Below are 19932 nucleotides of genomic sequence, written 5' to 3' on the forward strand. Positions count from 1 at the left end.
ATGTGTATTTATTTGTTTCTTCAAAAAATTTATATTTCGTATTCATTTCAATATGTATTTTATTCGTATTTCTATTTATTCTAGTTTTTATTTAGAATATTGTATAATAATATATAAAATACAAAAAAGTAGTATGATGAAAAAGTGAGATATTAGTTTTTAGAGAAGGAATATATCACTTAAAATTAGCATAATTAACAACTGGTTCGATTTTTAAAATATTAAAATTGGCCTTATACTCTTCTTTTCGATTTTGCCATCATTCGCTTCTTTTCCTTCTTCTTATTCATTTTCTTCATCCTTTTCTTCTACTTCGTTTGCTTCCTCTCTGTTTTTTTAAAAATAAATAAATAAATAAATTAACATATCAAATATGAGAATCGTTTCAAGTGAATTATATATCAAAAAAGATTTGAAACATTGAGAAGATTTTATATTTAAAATGTTGGGACTTTTTAGAGGTAATTTTAAGTTGATCAAGATTTAATAATCAATGTATAATTAGGCTATATTAGTTTTTTGATTGTATCGTAATGTATTGTCATCACATAACTCATGTATAAGTAAGCTATATTTATATATGCAGTGTATACCTTTTATGACTTTTGGCAAGCTATATTGAATTTATACTTCCTAAGATTTTTTACTACTTTTTATGTTTAATAAAACATGACTCTATTAATTGTAAACCAATTACTTTATAGTCAATATGTAAAAGTAGCACAATTTTTTATGGGCAACTTTCACATATAGCAAGATAAAATTTATATTTGTATGCTATAATAAAGTTTACATAATTGCACTCCATAGCAAACATATAAATGTATAACTCGCTATACATATACAATTGAAGCGAATTGTATAAAACGAGAAAAAGAAAGAGATTTGGGTAGAGAATTGTAAAAAATGAATTGTATAATTATAAGTGTATAGAACGATTATATATAATTTAAATTTGTATAAAATGAGAAAGATGAATATACAATTGAATCGAATTGTAAAAACGAGAAAAAGAGAAATTATATACAATTTGTATAAACGAGATAGAGAGAAAGGCTAAAGAAACTGGGCAAGGGAGTATTTTTATTGTATAATTATAAATGTATAGGACAAAAATATATGTATTTGCATGTGTATATATAATTTTCTCTCGCTTTATACAATCAGATTCACAATTTATACATTTCGTTTCGGTTTATATAAGCGAGAGAGGCGAGGGTGGCAAGCGAGATCTGGGAGAGGGGAACAAAAATATATGTATTTATACAATTTCCTCTCGCTTTATACAAATAGAAATCGATTTTATACACTTGTGATTTATAAAAGTGAGAGGAAGCGAGCGAGAGAGGAGAGTGGCGAGCGAGAGTTTGAGGGAGAGAAGTGACTGACAAACAGTTTGCTACGAGACAAAATTAAATCAAAGGATGGTTGTAGAAATTAATTTGATTTATTAATTTTTCATTATATACAATTTTCTCATTTTTTATTAGCCTTTTGGTCGTTGGGGTTGTAGATTTTGGGTCGGGTCAAAGCTTTTATATTGATATTTTATAGATTAAATTTTTGTAGAAGAGTAACAAAGAGTACACCAAATTTAGATTTTTAAAAAAAATTAGAAATGATATAATCAAATGATTTTTTCTCTATATATATCCTATTGACAATCAGTGTTCTTGCATTAGTGCAAAAAGTAAATCTAAATCTTAGGGCGCAACACTCATTTAGAATGGTATATACTCCAATCAAATTTTCTTCATATTTAAGATTCAAAGTTTAAATTTTTAATTAATGATAAAGTAGCTTCAAAACTGCACCACAATATATATCGATAATTTACCCCCAACTAATTGATATTGTTATTTATTAAATTTTACGGTGACACACAACAATTCAAACCCAAAAAACGTACGCCACCTTCTGTACGTGTGATTTTCAATCCACTTGAAGAATACAGCTGCAACAGTGTGGGGGTACAAACTACAAACCAAAATGTGCCCTAAAGGACAAACACACACACCAAATAGGATCAACATCTTGTCACCTCAACCAATCAAGTGATCACATTCATTTTATTTTTTTCCTTTTTCTCTTCTTGGATTTGCCACTTGATAGTTGAGATTTGGTAATCATTTTGTGTCCTACTAAATTCATGTTTGCACAATTTTGTAAATGAAATTATATTCATTTTATGTCTCATCTCGTTTGGAAACGTGATTGTCACGACCCAAATTTTGCAAGTCGTGATAGCACCTATGTTCCCAACCAATAGGTAAGCCAACCCAACATATTAACCCAACTAAACCAATAAATGAGTAAAAAAAGACTAACACTTAGCAAGAATCTCCAACATTGAGTTCCTTATAAGTACGAAATGCGGAAGATAAAATATATCACCCCAAGAATTGGTGTCTTAAATACAAGAGCTTCTAAAATTCGATGCAAGTCTGAAACTAAATGACAAATCTAATATAAGGGATATCCTGTTTTAATACTAATAACAGAATAAATAAAAGATAGAGGGAGATGTGGGCCATGAAACAGCCAAGCAGCTCACCACAACTCCAAGCTCGGACTCAAATTGCTCCACGAGATGTGCTTCTACTCGAAATCAAATCTGCACCACAAAGAGTGCAACAAGCGTAGTATGAGTACGAAACCACGTGTACCCAGTATGTCTCATTGACCGACAACGAAGAAGTAGTGACGGGAGTTATATAAGAAAATAAATTCTTAGATTGTACAAGTATATATATATATATATTACACTTACTATTTAAGTTTCATCAATAAAGGAAATCAACATTTAATATTTTCCAAACACCAAAAGAAACATATAGTCATCAAGAATGAATGATGGGATGAAATGCAATGCAATATGATGCCATGTAATGATATGTCTCAGAATACCCAGTACACATTCAACTGTATATACATGATACTCCTCGGAAATACATCGAGAGTTCATGACCCACGGGACTCGTGAGGTCCATATACCGACACGGACGATCTCCACGTGTTTGTGCGGACGATCTCAACGCACTATCATAATATCAAACAATTTGCGCACGACGGTCTCCACGTGCCTAAATTACAATCTTAACATCTCACCATCCCCAGCACGGACGATCTCCACGTGCCCAACTTATACTCAGTCTCATCTCTATGCATGTGCACAATATTGTTTCAATAGAGGGGATGATGATGCATCTCAATCAATCAATATGAATATAATACATAACCACCTCAATTATCTCAACTATACGGGTGAAGTAAATAAAACACAATCACACAAGGAATTCAAGTCAATAATATATCAGCTAATGCCCATATGCTTTGGCATTCTCAAATTTCAATCCACATTCTATAATAGAAATTTTCCGTTTTATAACACCGGTACTCGTACCAATGCCCGTTACACCATTGATACGAGACCACCATATTTTCCCCTTACCCCTTTGTCTATTTTTATTTTTAATCTTTAATTAGGAAAACGTCCTTCAACAAGTCTAACAAGTCTTAACATACCTTAGATGCCGAGCTTGTGCCACGAATCTTTTAAGATTTTTCCTTTCCTTTTCGCACGGTTTCGGAACGTTCCCAATCTACCAATTTTGCAATATTCGTAAGTAAGCAATTTTTTGTAGACATTCAATTTATTATATGTCTATCATAGACGCTAACATTCACTCATTTTTTTTCAACAAACTCCAAATCTTGATATATATTGGCATGCCAAATTTTTCATACTTGCTAAATTTCAAGCCAAGAAATAACTCTAACCTCTTCAAATGGACTAAAATTCAATGTTAGATCATATAAAATAACACCTAATAATTAATTATCAATCCCAATATATATTAAAAACTAGCATTTTAATATACGAATAAAACACGAACCAACTTCCCACCCATTGGCAGAAGTGGAACGCCCCTCCCCCCCTTTTCACGTTTTTTTTTTGCAGAAACTCATTTGTAAACAAGTGCCAATTTTCTAGAATATTTATCAAATTCCAATCATTGGCAATCATTGACAATGATTGGCTCAATCTTATTCCTACCATTCTGAAACTAACAATATATATAATAAATTCTTTTGATAAAATCACAGAAAACATTAACCTGCATCCATTCAACTATTCGACTTCGATCGATTTATATATATATATATATATATATATATATATATATATATATATATATATATATATATTTGAATACTAACCCAATTGCTAACAATGTAATATAATTTAGTAATCATCACCAACTTACCCATTATTTCTTATCACCCATTATCAATATAGCATAAAATAATAACATAATGCCAACCACTCCGACAATATATTACTATATATAGAATTGAAAAGAACGAATATCTCATATCTTTACCTGAACAATGGCTATGATTTTTCTCCCTCTCGCTGGTCGCCTGTGGTAAGGTTTCGCCTCCCCACTTTTCGTTTTCCTTTTCTTCTAAATAAGAAATTATTAACCGTGAAACTCCACTAACCTATTATCTAATTATTTATTTAATAAAAGTTTCATCAATTGGGTACTCATAGTTATCTAATAGTTAAAAAATACCCCTTTAAATTTTCAAAAGGAGTCAAACTAGTCCTAGTTCTCAAAACGACCTAGCGGGTCGTTACAGTGATACAAAATTATGATTTGAAATCACACTAATATGAAATTAAAATTTTATTTAGATATGTATAAATCACACCAAAATTGATAATTTGAATGGATAAAAAGTTATGGTTCATCGGTCGTAGGTTATTGGCTTAATTAACAGTTTTAATTTTTTTTATTATCGAGTTATCGATTTTTAACGATATAAAGTTTTTATTAATAGGTTAACCAATAGCCCGATACTAAATTAATAAATTTTATTTATATCATTCGGTATATAAAGTTCTTGACTTAGGATTTAGTTTCATATTTTTTATTTCTGGCAGTTTCAAGCTTTTAGTTATTTTACAAGGTGTTAGTGTTATTTTTTTTAATCAAGATACAATCTATCAACTCATGTTTATGGTTTATCTGGTTTGTCACTATGTTTCTAATTGATTTTCAATCATTTATTTTTTTGTGTCAAATCTTAACCAAATCAATAAGTCAATATGTTAATGGTTCTTAACGATTTAGCATGTCTACAGACTGATAACTGATAAGTCAAACCAATAAATTTCAAAATCGAACCGAACCGACCGATATGCAACCCTACAATCTCCTTTTTATATATAGAAATTCTACTCGTTGAAAATAATTACTTCTAAGGAATATAAAATAAATATTACATTATTATAATTCTCTATGAGATATAAGATTATTATTACAATATCACAAGGGTCGGGATATATATTACTAGGGCCAGGGTTCGTGACGATGCACGAATTGCATGCCCTAGCTAATTTATTTTGGTCAACGAAACAATGACATTTACGAACATAATTTTTTCTATCGCCTTGCGATCATTGGCAATTACTTGGTTATACTTGTGGAAAATTTGATCCATATTCAATTTATCATGACCAAAAATGGCTAACAAGTAAAGGTTCAGCCACAGATCTAAAGCTTTTTGCCATATCGTATTTCTCGTTATCACAAGAATTCCTTTGAATTTCTAAAGTTTTCAAGATATCAATAGTGAAAGATCTCTCCTTTTCAACTATATACATCACTTCTGATGGAGATGGATTGTATAAAGGAATATTGAATGAATCCACTTTTTCTTCATCTATTGATTCCTGTATATATTAATTATTTTATTTATGAACATTAACTTATATGTATACTATAGTGTAAAATAATATTATACTATTAGTTCACAAGCAATTTATATTATCAAATCACCTAATAAAGAAGTGAACAATGACTATGATTTTTCTCCCTCTCGCTGGTCGCCTGTGGTAAGGTTTCGCCTCCCCACTTTTCGTTTTCCTTTTCTTCTAAATAAGAAATTATTAACCGTGAAACTCCACTAACCTATTATCTAATTATTTATTTAATAAAAGTTTCATCAATTGGGTACTCATAGTTATCTAATAGTTTAAGAATACCCCCTTTAAATTTTCAAAAGGAGTCAAACTAGTCCTAGTTCTCAAAACGACCTAGCGGGTCGTTACATCACCTGCCACTTAAACAAATGTTCGTCCTCGAACGGAAAAAGAAAAGAGCTAACCTGGACGCTAAAAAAGATGAGGATATTTACTCCTCATGTCTGCCTCTGTCTCCCATGTAGCCTCCTCCACTGGACGATGCTTCCACTAAACCTTTACTGAAGCAATCTCTTTGGACCTTAGCTTCCGAATTTGCCTATCCATAATGGTGATTGGCTCTTCCTCAAAAGTCAAATTCTGATCAAGTAACACTGAATCCCATTGAATCACGTGATCACCACCCTGGTGATACTTCTTAAGCATTGAAATATGAAATACAGGATGGACATCTGACAACCCAGGTGGCAAAGCCAACTGATATGCCACCTCACCAATACGCTCCACAACCTCGAAAGGACCAATGTACCTTGGACTCAACTTGCCCTTCTTTCCAAATCTCATCACACCCTTCATGGGTGAAACCTTAAGTAGAACCCTCTCTCCAACCATAAACTCCAAATCACGAACCTTCCTATCTGCGTAACTCTTTTGCCTGCTCTGAGCCATGAGAAGTCTATCTTGGATCAACTTGACCTTGTCCAAGAACCATACAGAGCCTCAAATGGTGTCATCCCAATGCTCGAGTGATAACTATTATTGTAAGCAAACTCCGCTAGAGGCAAGAACTGGTCCCACTGACCACCAAAGTCAATCAGACATGCCCGCAACATATCCTCGAGAACCTGAATAGTCCGCTCAGATTGACCATCAGTCTGAAGGTGAAAGGCTGTACTAAGATCCACCCGAGTGCCCAACTCCTTCTGCATAGACCGCCAGAAATGAGATGTAAATTGAGTGCCACAATCTGAAATAATAAAAATAGGAACCCCATGCAAACAAACTATCTCTCGAATATAGATTTTGGCTAACTTCTCTGAATTATAGGTTGTCTGAACTGGTACAAAGTGTGCAGACTTAGTCAGTTGATCCACAATGACCCATATAGCATCAAACTTACACAAAGTACACGGCAATCCTACCACAAAGTCCATAGCAATACGCTCCCACTTCTACTCATGTATAGGCATCCTCTGTGTCACACCTCCAGGCTTTTGGTGTTCATACTTCACTTGCTGACAATTCAGATACTGGGATACAAAATCTACTATGTCCCTCTTCATACGACACCACCAATAGTGTTGCTTCAAGTCACGATACATCTTAGTAGCCCCCGAATGAATAGAGTACCTCGAATTATGAGCCTCCTCCATGATCAATCTGGTCAAATCACCTGTACGAGGAACACATATACGACCTTTAATCCTCAAAACTCCCTCACTATCAAGAATTGCAGCCCTGGCTTCTCCTTTTAAAACTTTGTCCCTAATCTTACATAAATCACCATCATCAAACTGTTGAGCTCGAATTCGCTCCAACAAGGATGACCTAGCCTCCATATAAGCCAACACCTTACCAGATTCTGAAATATCAAGTCTCACAAAGCTATTGGCCAGGGATTGGACATCCCTAGCTAGGGGACGCTCGCCAACCGGTAACATGTCTAGGCTACCCATACTTACCGCCTTCCGACTCAAGGCATCTACTACAACATTTGCTTTGCCTGGGTGATAAAGAATAGTCATATCATAGTCTTTGAGCAACTCCAACCATCTCCTCTGCCTCAAATTTAGATCCATTTGATTGAATATATACTGGAGACTACGATGATCCGTGAACACCTCACAATGCACACCATAAAGATAATGCCTCCAAATCTTTAATGCAAACACCACAGCCGCCAATTCTAAATCATGAATAGGGTAGTTCTTCTCATGAACCTTTAACTGCCTCGAAGCATAAGCTATCACCCTTCCCTTCTGCATCAACACACAACCAAGACCAACCCGAGAAGCATCACAATATACGACAAAACCCTCTCCCTCCACGGGTAGGGTCAAAATCGGAGCAGTAGTCAATAAAGTCTTGAGCTTTTGGAAACTAACCTCACATTCGTCAGACCACTGAAAAGTCACCTCCTTCTGTGTCAATCTAGTTAATGGAGATGCAATGGATGAGAAACCCTCAACAAACCGTCGATAATAACCTGCAAGGCCCAAGAAACTCCGAATCTCAGTAACTGAAGTAGGTCTGACCCAATCTCTAACCGCCTCAATCTTCTTAGGATCCACCATGATACCCTCCTTGGACACTACATGTCCCAAGAGTTCTACCGAACTAAGCCAAACTCACACTTTGAAAACTTTGCATAAAGCTTCTTCTCCTTTAGAATCCCAAGAACAATCCTCAAATGATGCTCATGCTTCTCCTTAGTGCGTGAGTATATCAATATATCATCTATGAAGACAATAACAAAGGAATCTAAATACGGTCTGAACACTCCATTCATTAAGTCCATAAAAGCGGCTGGGGCATTAGTCAGTCCGAAAGACATCACCAAAAATTCGTAATGACCATAACGTGTTCAAAAAACCGTCTTAGGGATATCCTCCGCCCTAAACTTCAGCTGATGATAGCCAGATCTCAAGTCAATTTTGGAGAAAACTGAAGCACCCTGCAACTGATCAAATAAATCATCAATACGAGGTATCGGATACTTATTTCTGATGGTTACCTTATTCAACTGCCGATAGTCAATACACATACGCATAGATCCATCCTTCTTCTTCACAAATAACACTGGAGCACCCCAAGGAGATACACTTGGTCTAATAAAACCTTTGCTCAACAAATCCTGCAGCTACTCCTTCAACTCTTTCAATTCAACTGGTGTCATAAGATAAGGAGGAATGGAAATAGGCCGAGTGCCTGGCTCCACATCAATACAAAAATCAATATCTCGATCTGGTGGAAGACCTGGCAAATCGGTCGGAAATACTTCTGAAAATTCACTCACTACTGGAATAGACTCAAGCATAAGAGTCTCAATACTAGTATCTCGAATGTGGGCCAAGTACGCCAAATATCCTCTCTGTACTACTGACGAGCCTTAAGGAATGATATCACACCCTTAGAAGGATGACTAAGAGTACCTCTCCATTCTACTATAGGAATTCCAGGCATAGCTAAAGTGATGGTCTTGGCATGACAATTTAAAATTGCGTGGTAAGAAGATAACCAATCCATACCAAGAATCACATCAAAATCTATCATATCTAAGACCTTTAAATCTGCATGAGTGTCATACCCCATCAAAGTAACAGTACATAAACGATACACTTGATCTACAACTACAGAATCCCCGACAAGAGTAGAAACACGTATCGGCAAATCAAGAGACTCACACAATATATCCAGACTAGGAGCAAAATATGTAGACACATAAGAATAAGTAGAGCCTGGATCAAATAATACAGTAGCTGGTCGATGACAAACCGGGATAATACCTGTGATAACTGCATCTGAGGCTTCAGCCTCTGGCCTACCTGGAAAAGCATAACAGTGAGAACGACCTCCATCAGATTGTGAACCTCCACGACCACCACCTCGGCCAGAAGGAGAACCACCTCTACCTAAATGAGAACCGCCTCTACCATTCTGTGCACCACCCCTAGCTGGAGGTTGTGCAGCCCTGGAAGTCGAAACCTGAGAACCCTGATGTAAGCCACCACGTCTGGTCCTAGGGCAGTCTCTCACAAAGTGTCCCATATCACCACACTCAAAGCAACCCCTACGATACGCCGGCTGGTGAGAGGAACCGGAATGACCAGAATGCCCTCCACGAACTACAGGTCTAGAAGATGAACCCTGTGAAGTATGTATCGAGCTCGAAGAGTTATGCCCAGCGTAACCAGCCTCAGACGCTGGTATAGCAGCATGAATGGGTCTGCTGGACTGAGGGTGATAACCTCTGCCCAAGTAACCCCGACTCCTAGGCGGAGCACCACCATAATCACCTGAATAACGAGTCCTCTTTCCCTCTAGCTGCTCAAATCCCTCACGTCGAATCATCTCCAACTCCTTAGCAGCATCTACCACTTTCTGGAATGGAACACCAGAAATAGCAACCTGAGAAACTCCTAGACGGATCGGAATGATCAACCCCTTAACAAACCTCCTCACTCTCTCAGCCTCTGTGGGAAGTATCATCGAAGCATGCCTAGCCAAGGCATGAAATTTACCCTCATACTCTGCAACTGACATACCATTTTGCTGCAAACCCCTCTTGCGCTCCCTCTCACTGCGTGGAACAAATTTGGATAGAAATACCTGAGTAAACTCAGTCCAGGATAGTGGATGGGATCCAGCTGGCCTACTACTAATATAATCCCTCCACCACTGCTTAGCAGAGCCAGTCATCTGAAACACTGTGTAGTCAACTCCATGAGACTCGACTAATCCAAGATTATGCAACCTCTCATGACAACTAACTATGAATTCATATGCATCCTCAGCTAAGTCACCAGTATAAGTAGGAGGATTCATTAGTCTGAACCTCCCAAACATCTTTTGCTCATCAATAGTCATAGAAGGCCTGTTCACCAAATGTGATGTCATATCTGGAAACTCTATACTATCCAAACGAGGAGCTACAACGGCAGCTGGCTGAGTCCTGGGAGTCTGAGAATCTGGAGCAACTATCGGATCTGAAGTTTGACCTCCAACACGGGTCTGTGAGCCATCAGAAGTGACAGGCAAAGCTCCTACCTGGGCCATCCCCTCTAGGATTCCTGACATACGAGCCAAGGTATCTTGAAGCACTGGGGGACAATAGTACTGGTTGGAGCCTGAGCTGGCTCATCCCCCTCGACACGATCTTGCACATCCCCATGAATAACCTCTGCATCAGGAGGTACGACCCTATCACGACCCTGGGTAGCTACTGGTACTTGAACATCCACAGGTGCTGCAACACGGCCCCTACCCCAACCTCAAGCTCATCTCCTACCTCTACTTCGGACAGTGTTCCCAGAAGCAGGCGCAGGAATAGGATCCTGACCACCACTTGCCGATGTACGATTCCTCGCCATCTGAGAGAGAATGAAATATCAAGATTAGAATTTCTACAAGGTCAAGTGTGCACGATAATGAATAAAAGAACAGATTATTTCCTAAATGTCCTATAGCCTCTCGAAGATACGTATGGACGTCTTCATACCGATCCGCAAGACTCTACTAGACATTGCTCTTGTACTCTTGAGACCGATGAACCTAGGGCTCTGATACCAAATTTGTCACGACCCAAATTTTGCGAGTCGTGATGGCACCTATGTTCCCAACCAATAGGTAAGCCAACCCAACATATTAACCCAACTAAACCAACAAATGAGTAAAAAAAGACCAACGCTTAGCAAGAATCTCCAACATTGAGTTCCTTATAAGTACGAAATGCGGAAGATAAAATATATCACCCCAAGAATTGGTGTCTTAAGTACAAGAGCTTCTAAAATTCGGTGCAAGTCTGAAACTAAATGACAAATCTAACATAAGGAATATCCTGTTTGAATACTAATAACAGAATAGATAAAAGATAGAGGGAGATGTGGTCCACGGAACAGCCAAGCAGCTCACCACAACTCCAAGCTCGGACTCAAATTGCTCCACGAGATGTGCTTCTACTCGGAATCGAATCTGCACCACAAAGAGTGCAACAAGCGTAGTATGAGTACGAAACCACGTGCACCCAGTATGTCTCATTGACCGACAACGAAGAAGTAGTGACGAGAGTTATATAAGAAAATAAATTCTTAGATTGTACAAGTATATATATATATATATATATATATATATATATATATATATATATACACACACTTACTATTTAAGTTTCATCAATAAAGGAAATCAACATTTATTGTGTCATCTAAGTCATTTTCATTTGAAAAAAATTCATATTATATGTGTCATTATTTGTTAACGGAAAACTATTCTGATTTTGCAAAATCAATTTCATTAGTGGCCAATAGCACGTAATTATTTTTTTAATAAGTAAAAAAAACTCAATTAAATAATGACATAAATGAATATTTTTTTTCAAACGAAAATGACTTAAGTGAGATAAATTTTTAACAAATAACACATATTTAAGACTTTCTTCCTATTATTATATTAGCATTAGAGATTGATACATACTTGAGAAAGCCAATGAAGACTATAAGAGGAGTGGACAAAGTGTAGGCTATTGGAAGGAAAAAGTCTAGTATAAAATGAACCAGCAACTCATGTCACAAAGCAATTTGAAGGATCAAATAATGATCCATCTTCTCCCATATTTTGCTTCTTCAAACTTTGATGGAATGTTGGTAGCAATCGAAAAATGGTATTGAAATCATTGCTAGGAAGATCATTCAAGAAAACATGAAATTCCGGCGACTTATGACGTCCCTTCTTTTTTCTTTCTTTATCAATAGTTTGAATGAATTGAGAGACTGACAAAAAAGTGTTTGGTCCAGAAGAACAACCTAAATCCGCAATGCATATCGTTTCTCTTGAGGAAAGGTTGTTGTAGAGAGAAGATATGGCTTCATCTGTTATTGATTTCGTCATGAGGATCACCTTTTGCTGTAGCAATTCAAAAAAAAGGATATTGTTATTTACATAACTCAATGGAGTTCATAACAATTGTGGTAGGTCAAAATCTTAACTAAAATTGTTACTACTATAAGAATATTGTTGCTGAAAATTAGTATGAAAAATTGCTGGAAAATAAGTTTTCTTATAGCGTGTGTGACATATAGTACCTGAAGCAGAGAATTTTTGGCATAGCTAGCATCTCCCATTCCTCCATTCATGAGAAGAACTTTAGTGACCTCCATCTTTTATTTTATGTGTGTGTATCCACTTTTGGCTTAATATATTTTCAATTAGATTGTTTGGTGGGGGGCTATTAAATATTTTGGTACCACACTTTAACTTTATGTAATATCTATCACATTTATTTATCATGTTACTATAGCTAGCTAGCTACTACTCATTCTTATATCTAACCAATATTGATGACGTGAAAGACTTCTTCACTTATAAATAATGGTGCACGTTCCTTTGTGTTGGGTAGAAGATAATGAAAAATGTTAATTGAGATTAATAAAATATTTTAAGTCTTCAAATATATTTTATTATTTAAAAGAAAATATTTATATGTTAGAATGAATTAAGGTGTTCTTAATTAAATCTGAATTGGTTGAGTTGTACATATTTGGATATCAGGTAGGAGAGGACGTTCTAATTTTGGAACCTAAACGGCATGCGGAATTGGTGCAACCTCACGTTTATGGGTTGTTATATATATCTTGAAGGAGATAAGTTAAGAGATATACTACTGGATCGGTGTAGGTTATGTCACCGCATAGAGTTGAATCTCTGTTAGAGAAGTGATATAAGCACGCCTTAGCCTAAATATTTCTTATTCATTTTTGTCATTTTATTTCCAACCAAAAGGTCGTTGTCTATTACTTTATCTTCTTATGATGGATTGCGTGATACCAATGAGCTTGCTAATTTTATCTTCTTTCTTTTTCTTTAATTGAGGCATTTTAAACATGCATATATAGTAGACGTGCTAGATATTGGTCCACTTTGTAGAGCTTGTCTAGTGTGTATAGAATTAAGTGAAATAAAGTTTTGATTCATAAGATATGATTTAAGCATTTCTTTCTTAAGCCAATTTTTGACAAAATATTTGTTTTACCCTAACCTTTATCCTTATAAGTTAGCTGCCTTTTGAGCCTTTTAGCCTATTTCAATATTAGTCGCTTAAGTTATTTTTATATATATATGTTTGTTGATTAACTTTGCATTAATTTGATCTCGATATTCCTAATGCATAATTTTAAAGTTGAAAACTTGGAAGTAAAGGGAATAAGGAAGTGGAAACAATTGGAATTGGGATGACTAAGGGGTAAATCACATAAATATGCTATATTATTGAAATATTTATCATTTATAATAAAATAATTTTTTTAACTAAATATAATATTTTTTAATTAAGAAAATTATATAATATTTGCTTCTTTCGCAACCTTTTGCTTTTTCTTCTTTTAATTCTTCTACTTCTTCGACTTTGTCTTTCTTTCTTTTTACTCTTCTGCACCTTCATCTATTTTTGTTTTTTTTACTCTTCTATTTGTTTCTCTTATCTGATATCTTCATCTTGTTTGTTTTTTTAATTCTTGTTCTTCTTCTTTGAACTTTTCATCTAAATAACTATATTCTTTCAATCAGTTTTTGTCCATGTCACTATTTTTATCCAAAGACAAGATGAAAAGAGAAAAAAATATCAAAATTTTATTTAAATTCACGTTTTTATGCAGAAATTTCAAATTTTTTAAATTACAGAAGCAGAGTTCACCATTGATGATCGTTATAAAGCTTCAAATTTTGAATTTATTATTTGAATTTTACGAATTTGTGATAAGTTTGAATAGGTAGTTTCTACAAATAATTGAAAATGTCGGTTGGAGTTTATATATCAATTTTAAAAGAGTTCAATTAAGTTTATAATTGATTTTAGGTGAAATATTAGATTGAAATAAATTAAATATAGTATTAAAATTGTACTAAAGTTGAATTAGATAATACAATATTAATGCAAATTTAATTCATTTTAAAGTTTTTAATTTATTTGCTACTATTGGATACTTAGCTTGTTTAATTCATCATTGATATAACTTATCAATTTATAGATCATTGTCATGTCTTTTGTTAGTTACATTTTCCATTAATTCTTAATTCTCTCTTCTAATTCAACTTTCATACCATGTAATACAATTTTAATGCAAATTTAATTCATTTCATAGTTTTTTGATTTATTTGTTACTATTGGATACTTGTTTAATTCATTATTTCTATAAGTTTAATTCACTTTAAAGATCACTGTCTTGTCAGTCTTTAGTTGTGTTTTCATTCATTCTTAATTCTCTCTTCTTATTCAAATTTAATACAATGTAATATAATTCTAATGCAAATTTAATTCATTTTGCAGTTTTTATTTATTTATTGTTATTATTGGATATTTCTTTAATTTATTATTGATATAAGTTTAATTCACATAAATCATGATATTTCATTTGTTACATTTTTTTTATTTATGTTTAATTTTCTCTTTTGTCTCAACTTTAATATTTGTGTAATACATTTTTAAATACAAATTTATTTCATTTTGCAACTAAGTGATTGATTTGTTACTATTGGGTTACTTGTTTAATTCATTATTGATACAAGTTTTATTCAGTTTACATGCAATCAAAGAATGCTCTTTTGTTTTCTACATTCTTCATTCATATTTAATTATCTTTTAATAATTCAGTTTTAACATGTTTGTAATACATTTTTAATGAAGTTTAATTCATGTCTCTTCATTTGTTACGACTATATTACTTCTCTTCTAATAATTCAACTTTAATATATTTGTAATACATTTTTAATTAAAATTTAATTCATTTTGTAACTTTTTATGCCTCTTCATTTGTTACGATTATATTATTTGTCTAATTAACTATTGATATAAGTTTTATACAATATAAATCATTGACTATACTCGAAAACAAAGGGAAACAGAGCAATAGAAAAAAAGCAACAAAAAAGAAAGCAAGAAAAATAGGACAACAGAAAGAAAGGAAAAAGGTTTAAAAAATAGAGAAAGATAGAAAGAGACGGAGAAAAAGAGAAAGAATGAAAGAAAGGAGAAAATAAATTTAAAAAGCTATTATAAATGGTAATAATTAAAGAGTATATTTAAAAAATGATTATTTTTTAAAAGAATTACACTCATGTAATTAATAAACAAAGTCAATTGGTGCCCATGATTAGAAATTAAATTTGTTTTTTTTAGTTGATTCTATTGTTTTTGTCGTTTGATAGAGTGTATTAATTGGTGTATTTTTTTTATGCTTTGTGTAACTAATACTTGTTTTAATTATATACTCTATTATGTGTTAAGGAGTGCATTACTAATACCATGGATTTTTATGTATTAGTAATGCAAGGAGCTTTAATGCATGCATTAGCATAGTTAAAGACCTTATTGCCCTTCAAATTTTATTTTATTTTTTTTTATATTTTTTCACCAAAATTGTAAAGAATATCTTTGTGAATAAATATTTTTTATGTAATACATGTTATTTTTAATATATCAAATCAAACAATGCATAAGAAATAATCTACATATATTTAATGAAATATTAATACATGCATTTTTAATGTTAATATTACTGATATACTCTAATTAACGTTATTCTTATATATTCTATAAAAAGACGTTATTTTTAAAGTGTTTTGATGATCTAAATAGGAGTAATTCTATTTTATTTGTGTATTTAAGTGGGTGATATGTTTTCAGTGTCTAGTTAGTTGTTTGATGACAACAAAGGTTAATTAAGTAGGCATCTGGCCATGCGATATTATATCACGACATGGTATTGTGAGATGGATTAGCGTTTGGACATGTGATTTCACATTGATTCCATCTCATGAGATGTGATTCCATATTCTCCAAAAAGCATGATATGAAATTACATGATGATTCCATATCATGATTTGAGATATTTTAATACAAAAATTGATCCACAAGTTTAATTTTGTTAAAACAATTCCACATTTATATCTACTAACCATTTATTTCATATCTAAATAAAATTTATAATCACATTATTATTTTTTAAAATTTATTATTTTCACTAACATAAAATTTATTATTCTCACCAACATATAATCACTTTAACTCATACCAATATCTTAATGGTGCTTATCGATTTAGCATGTCTATAATTTGATAGCAAGTAAGTCTAATCGATAAATTTCAAAATGGGACTGAATCGACCAATACGACGCCCTATATTCTCCTTTCTTGGAAGATATATAGAAACTCTACTGGTTGAAAATAATTGTTTTTAAGGAATAGAAAATAAATATTACATTATCATAAATCTCTGTGAGACATAAGATTATTATTATAATATCGCAAGCGATTAAAATTTAATAATTGTAAAATAACAAATTAAAGGGGTCGGGATATATACAACTAGGGTCAGAGTTTGTGATGATGCATGAATTGCATGCCCTAGCTAGTTTATTTTGGTCAACGAAACAGTGACATTTACGAACATAATTTTTTCCATCGCCTTGCGATCGTTGGCAATTACTTGGTTATACTTGTGGAAAACTTGATCCATATTCAATTCATCATGACCAAAATAGCTAACAAGTAAAGGTTCAGCCACAGATCTAAAGCTTTTTGCCATATTGTATTTCTCGTCATCACAAGAATTCCTTTGAATTTCTGAAGTTTTCAAGATATCAATGGTGAAAGATCTCTCCTTTTCAACTATATACATCACTTCTGATGGAGATGGATTGTATAAAGGAATATTGAATGAATCCACTTTTTCTTCATCTATTGATTCCTGTATATATTAATTATTTTATTTATGAACATTAACTTATATGTATACTACAGTGTAAAATAATATTATACTATTAGTTCACAAGCAATTTATATTATCAAATCACCTAATAAAGAAGTGTGTTTTTTACAAGCTATTATACTAGGACAAAAAATATCTTAACTGATAAAAAATGATTTTAAAAATTGGAAGTTATTAATAATTAGAGATAATATAATTTCAATGATAATTCTTTTTTTTTATGACTGTGGTATCTAGGTTAACTTTTGTGCACTTCAACCAATTCTATAAAATACTTATACCACCTCTCATAAATACCAAATAATTTGGTCCACCAAGATAATTGTGGTTTCCAAGTCAAATTTCGTGCACCTTGATTAATTTAATGAGATACATGTCACCTCCTATCTGTGCACCTTGATTAACTCAAAGGGATGCCAACCACCTCTCACCAACAACAAATACTCCCTCCGTTCACTATTGTTTGTCATAGTTTCTATTTTTAGAGTTAAACTATAAGAACTTTGACTAACATTTTACCAAGTAACTTGGTCAACCAAGATAACTATGGTGTTCGAACCAAACTTCAATCAATTTCAGGGAATAAAAGTCACCTACTAATCGTGCACCTCTATTAACTCTATGGGATGCTTGCCAAACATATACCAAGTAACTAGCTTCATAAAGATGATTGTGGTGTCCGGACTAATTTTATTGATCTCGATTAATTTTATGAAATACATGTCACCTTCTACTCGTGCACCTCGATTAACTATATGTGATATCTGTCAACTCCTACCATCAACAAATATGATATAACCCCGTCCACCAAAGTTAGAACAAATAGAAAGAATCACCCAATATTTTTTTTATTACTATTAAATTTTAAATCTGAAATCTCAAAATTCTCAACCACTTACCCTGGATCAATGGTGCCCATTAATATTATTAAAGTATCTTTTTTCTTAATTTTTGTTTAATAAAAAAAAAACACACACTTACCTGTGCAATCAGAAGCTTGAGCGTCGTAGCCAAAAGTTCCCACTCATAGGAACACCCTTGGCTGAAGCGATCTTCATTTTTTCTGCCCAACATGGTCAATACCATACGCCCATTTTCCATCAATTCTTCTGAGCGATACTTTAAAAATGTTACAAAATCTCTCTCAAATTGCTCATAATATGCTTTATGAACACTTGCTGGGCTTGTACTTGTTAGATAGATATTTCCCTTATTATTCTTTATTCCATCGGGAACCTATACAATTAATAACTGATATTTAAAAGATCGAAACATATGTATCATTTAAATCAATAAATAATGACTTATTTATGGTATTTCAGTTAAAAGTTATAAGTTTGGCTCATCTAAGTCATTTTCATTTGAAAAAAAATTCATATTATATGTGTCATTATTTGTTAACGGAAAACTATTCTGATTTTGCAAACTCAATTTCATTAGTGGCCAATAGCACGTAATTATTTTTTTTAATAAGTAAAAAAAACTCAATTAAATAATGACATAAATGAATATTTTTTTCAAATGAAAATGACTTAAGTGAGATTAATTTTTAACAAATAACACATATTTAAGACTTTCTTCCTATTATTATATTAGCATTAGAGATTGATACATACTTGAGAAAGCCAATGAAGACTATAAGAGGAGTGGACAAAGTGTAGGCTATTGGAAGGAAAAAGTCTAGTATAAAATGAACCAGCAACTCCTGTCACAAAGCAATTTGAAGGATCAAATAATGATCCATCTTCTCCCATATTTTGCTTCCTCAAACTTTGATGGAATGTTGGTAGCAATCGAAAAATGGTATTGAAATCATTGCTAGGAAGATCATTCAAGAAAACATGAAATTCCGGCGCCTTATGACGTCCCTTCTTTTTTCTTTCTTTATCAATAGTTTGAATGAATTGAGAGACTGACAAAAAAGTGTTTGGTCCAGAAGAACAACCTAAATCCGCAATGCATATTGTTTCTCTTGAGGAAAGGTTGTTGTAGAGAGAAGATATGGCTTCATCTGTTATTGATTTCGTCATGAGGATCACCTTTTGCTGTAGCAATTCAAAAAAAAGGACATTGTTATTTATGTAACTCACTGGAGTTCATAACAATTGTGGTAGGCCAAAATCTTAACTAAAACTGTTACTACTATAAGAATATTGTCGCTGAAAATTAGTATGAAAATTTGCTGGAAAATAAGTTTTCTTATAGCGTGTGTGACATATAGTACCTGAAAATATTGTCGCTGAAAATTAGTATGAAAATTTGCTGGAAAATAAGTTTTCTTATAGTGTGTGTGACATATAGTACCTGAAGCAGAGAATTTTTGGCATAGCTAGCATCTCCCATTCCTCCATTCATGTGAAGAACTTTAGTGACCTCCATCTTTTATTTTTATGTGTGTGTATCCACTTTTGGCTTAATATATTTTCAATTAGCTAGCTGGGCATTAGTTACTAATTTATA

At 33.2% G+C, this 19932-nt stretch overlaps 2 protein-coding genes across 7 annotated transcripts; both read right to left on the reverse strand.

The window, feature by feature from the left end:
* Positions 1-2330: 2330 nt before the first annotated feature.
* On the reverse strand, positions 2331-12833 carry LOC138348312 (uncharacterized). 6 transcript variants are annotated; one of them, XR_011220762.1, is made up of 6 exons: positions 12793-12833; positions 12514-12613; positions 11624-11683; positions 6178-11082; positions 3526-3602; positions 2331-2614 (listed from the first exon to the last, which is right to left on the reverse strand). XR_011220762.1 is itself a non-coding variant. In XM_069297220.1 (6 exons), exons 4-5 carry the CDS (start codon positions 10787-10789, stop codon positions 3556-3558), a joined length of 1338 nt encoding a protein of 445 aa, XP_069153321.1. In that variant the 5' UTR covers positions 10790-11082; positions 11624-11683; positions 12514-12613; positions 12793-12833; the 3' UTR covers positions 2331-2614; positions 3526-3555. The 6 variants fall into 6 exon arrangements, 3 of the variants coding, with proteins under 3 accessions (XP_069153321.1, XP_069153323.1, XP_069153322.1); XR_011220761.1 differs by having other exon boundaries at positions 4386-11082; XM_069297220.1 differs by having other exon boundaries at positions 9499-11082.
* Positions 12834-16922: 4089 nt separating this feature from the next.
* On the reverse strand, positions 16923-19932 carry LOC138348313 (S-adenosyl-L-methionine:benzoic acid/salicylic acid carboxyl methyltransferase 2-like). The gene is made up of 4 exons (XM_069297223.1): positions 19777-19932; positions 19089-19517; positions 18454-18708; positions 16923-17451 (listed from the first exon to the last, which is right to left on the reverse strand). The coding sequence occupies exons 1-4, from the start codon at positions 19849-19851 to the stop codon at positions 17113-17115; spliced, it is 1098 nt and encodes a 365-aa protein (XP_069153324.1). The 5' UTR covers positions 19852-19932; the 3' UTR covers positions 16923-17112.

The sequence above is a fragment of the Solanum lycopersicum genome, chromosome 4 (genome assembly GCF_036512215.1).
Source record: "Solanum lycopersicum chromosome 4, SLM_r2.1".
NCBI classification, from domain to species: Eukaryota; Viridiplantae; Streptophyta; class Magnoliopsida; order Solanales; family Solanaceae; genus Solanum; species Solanum lycopersicum.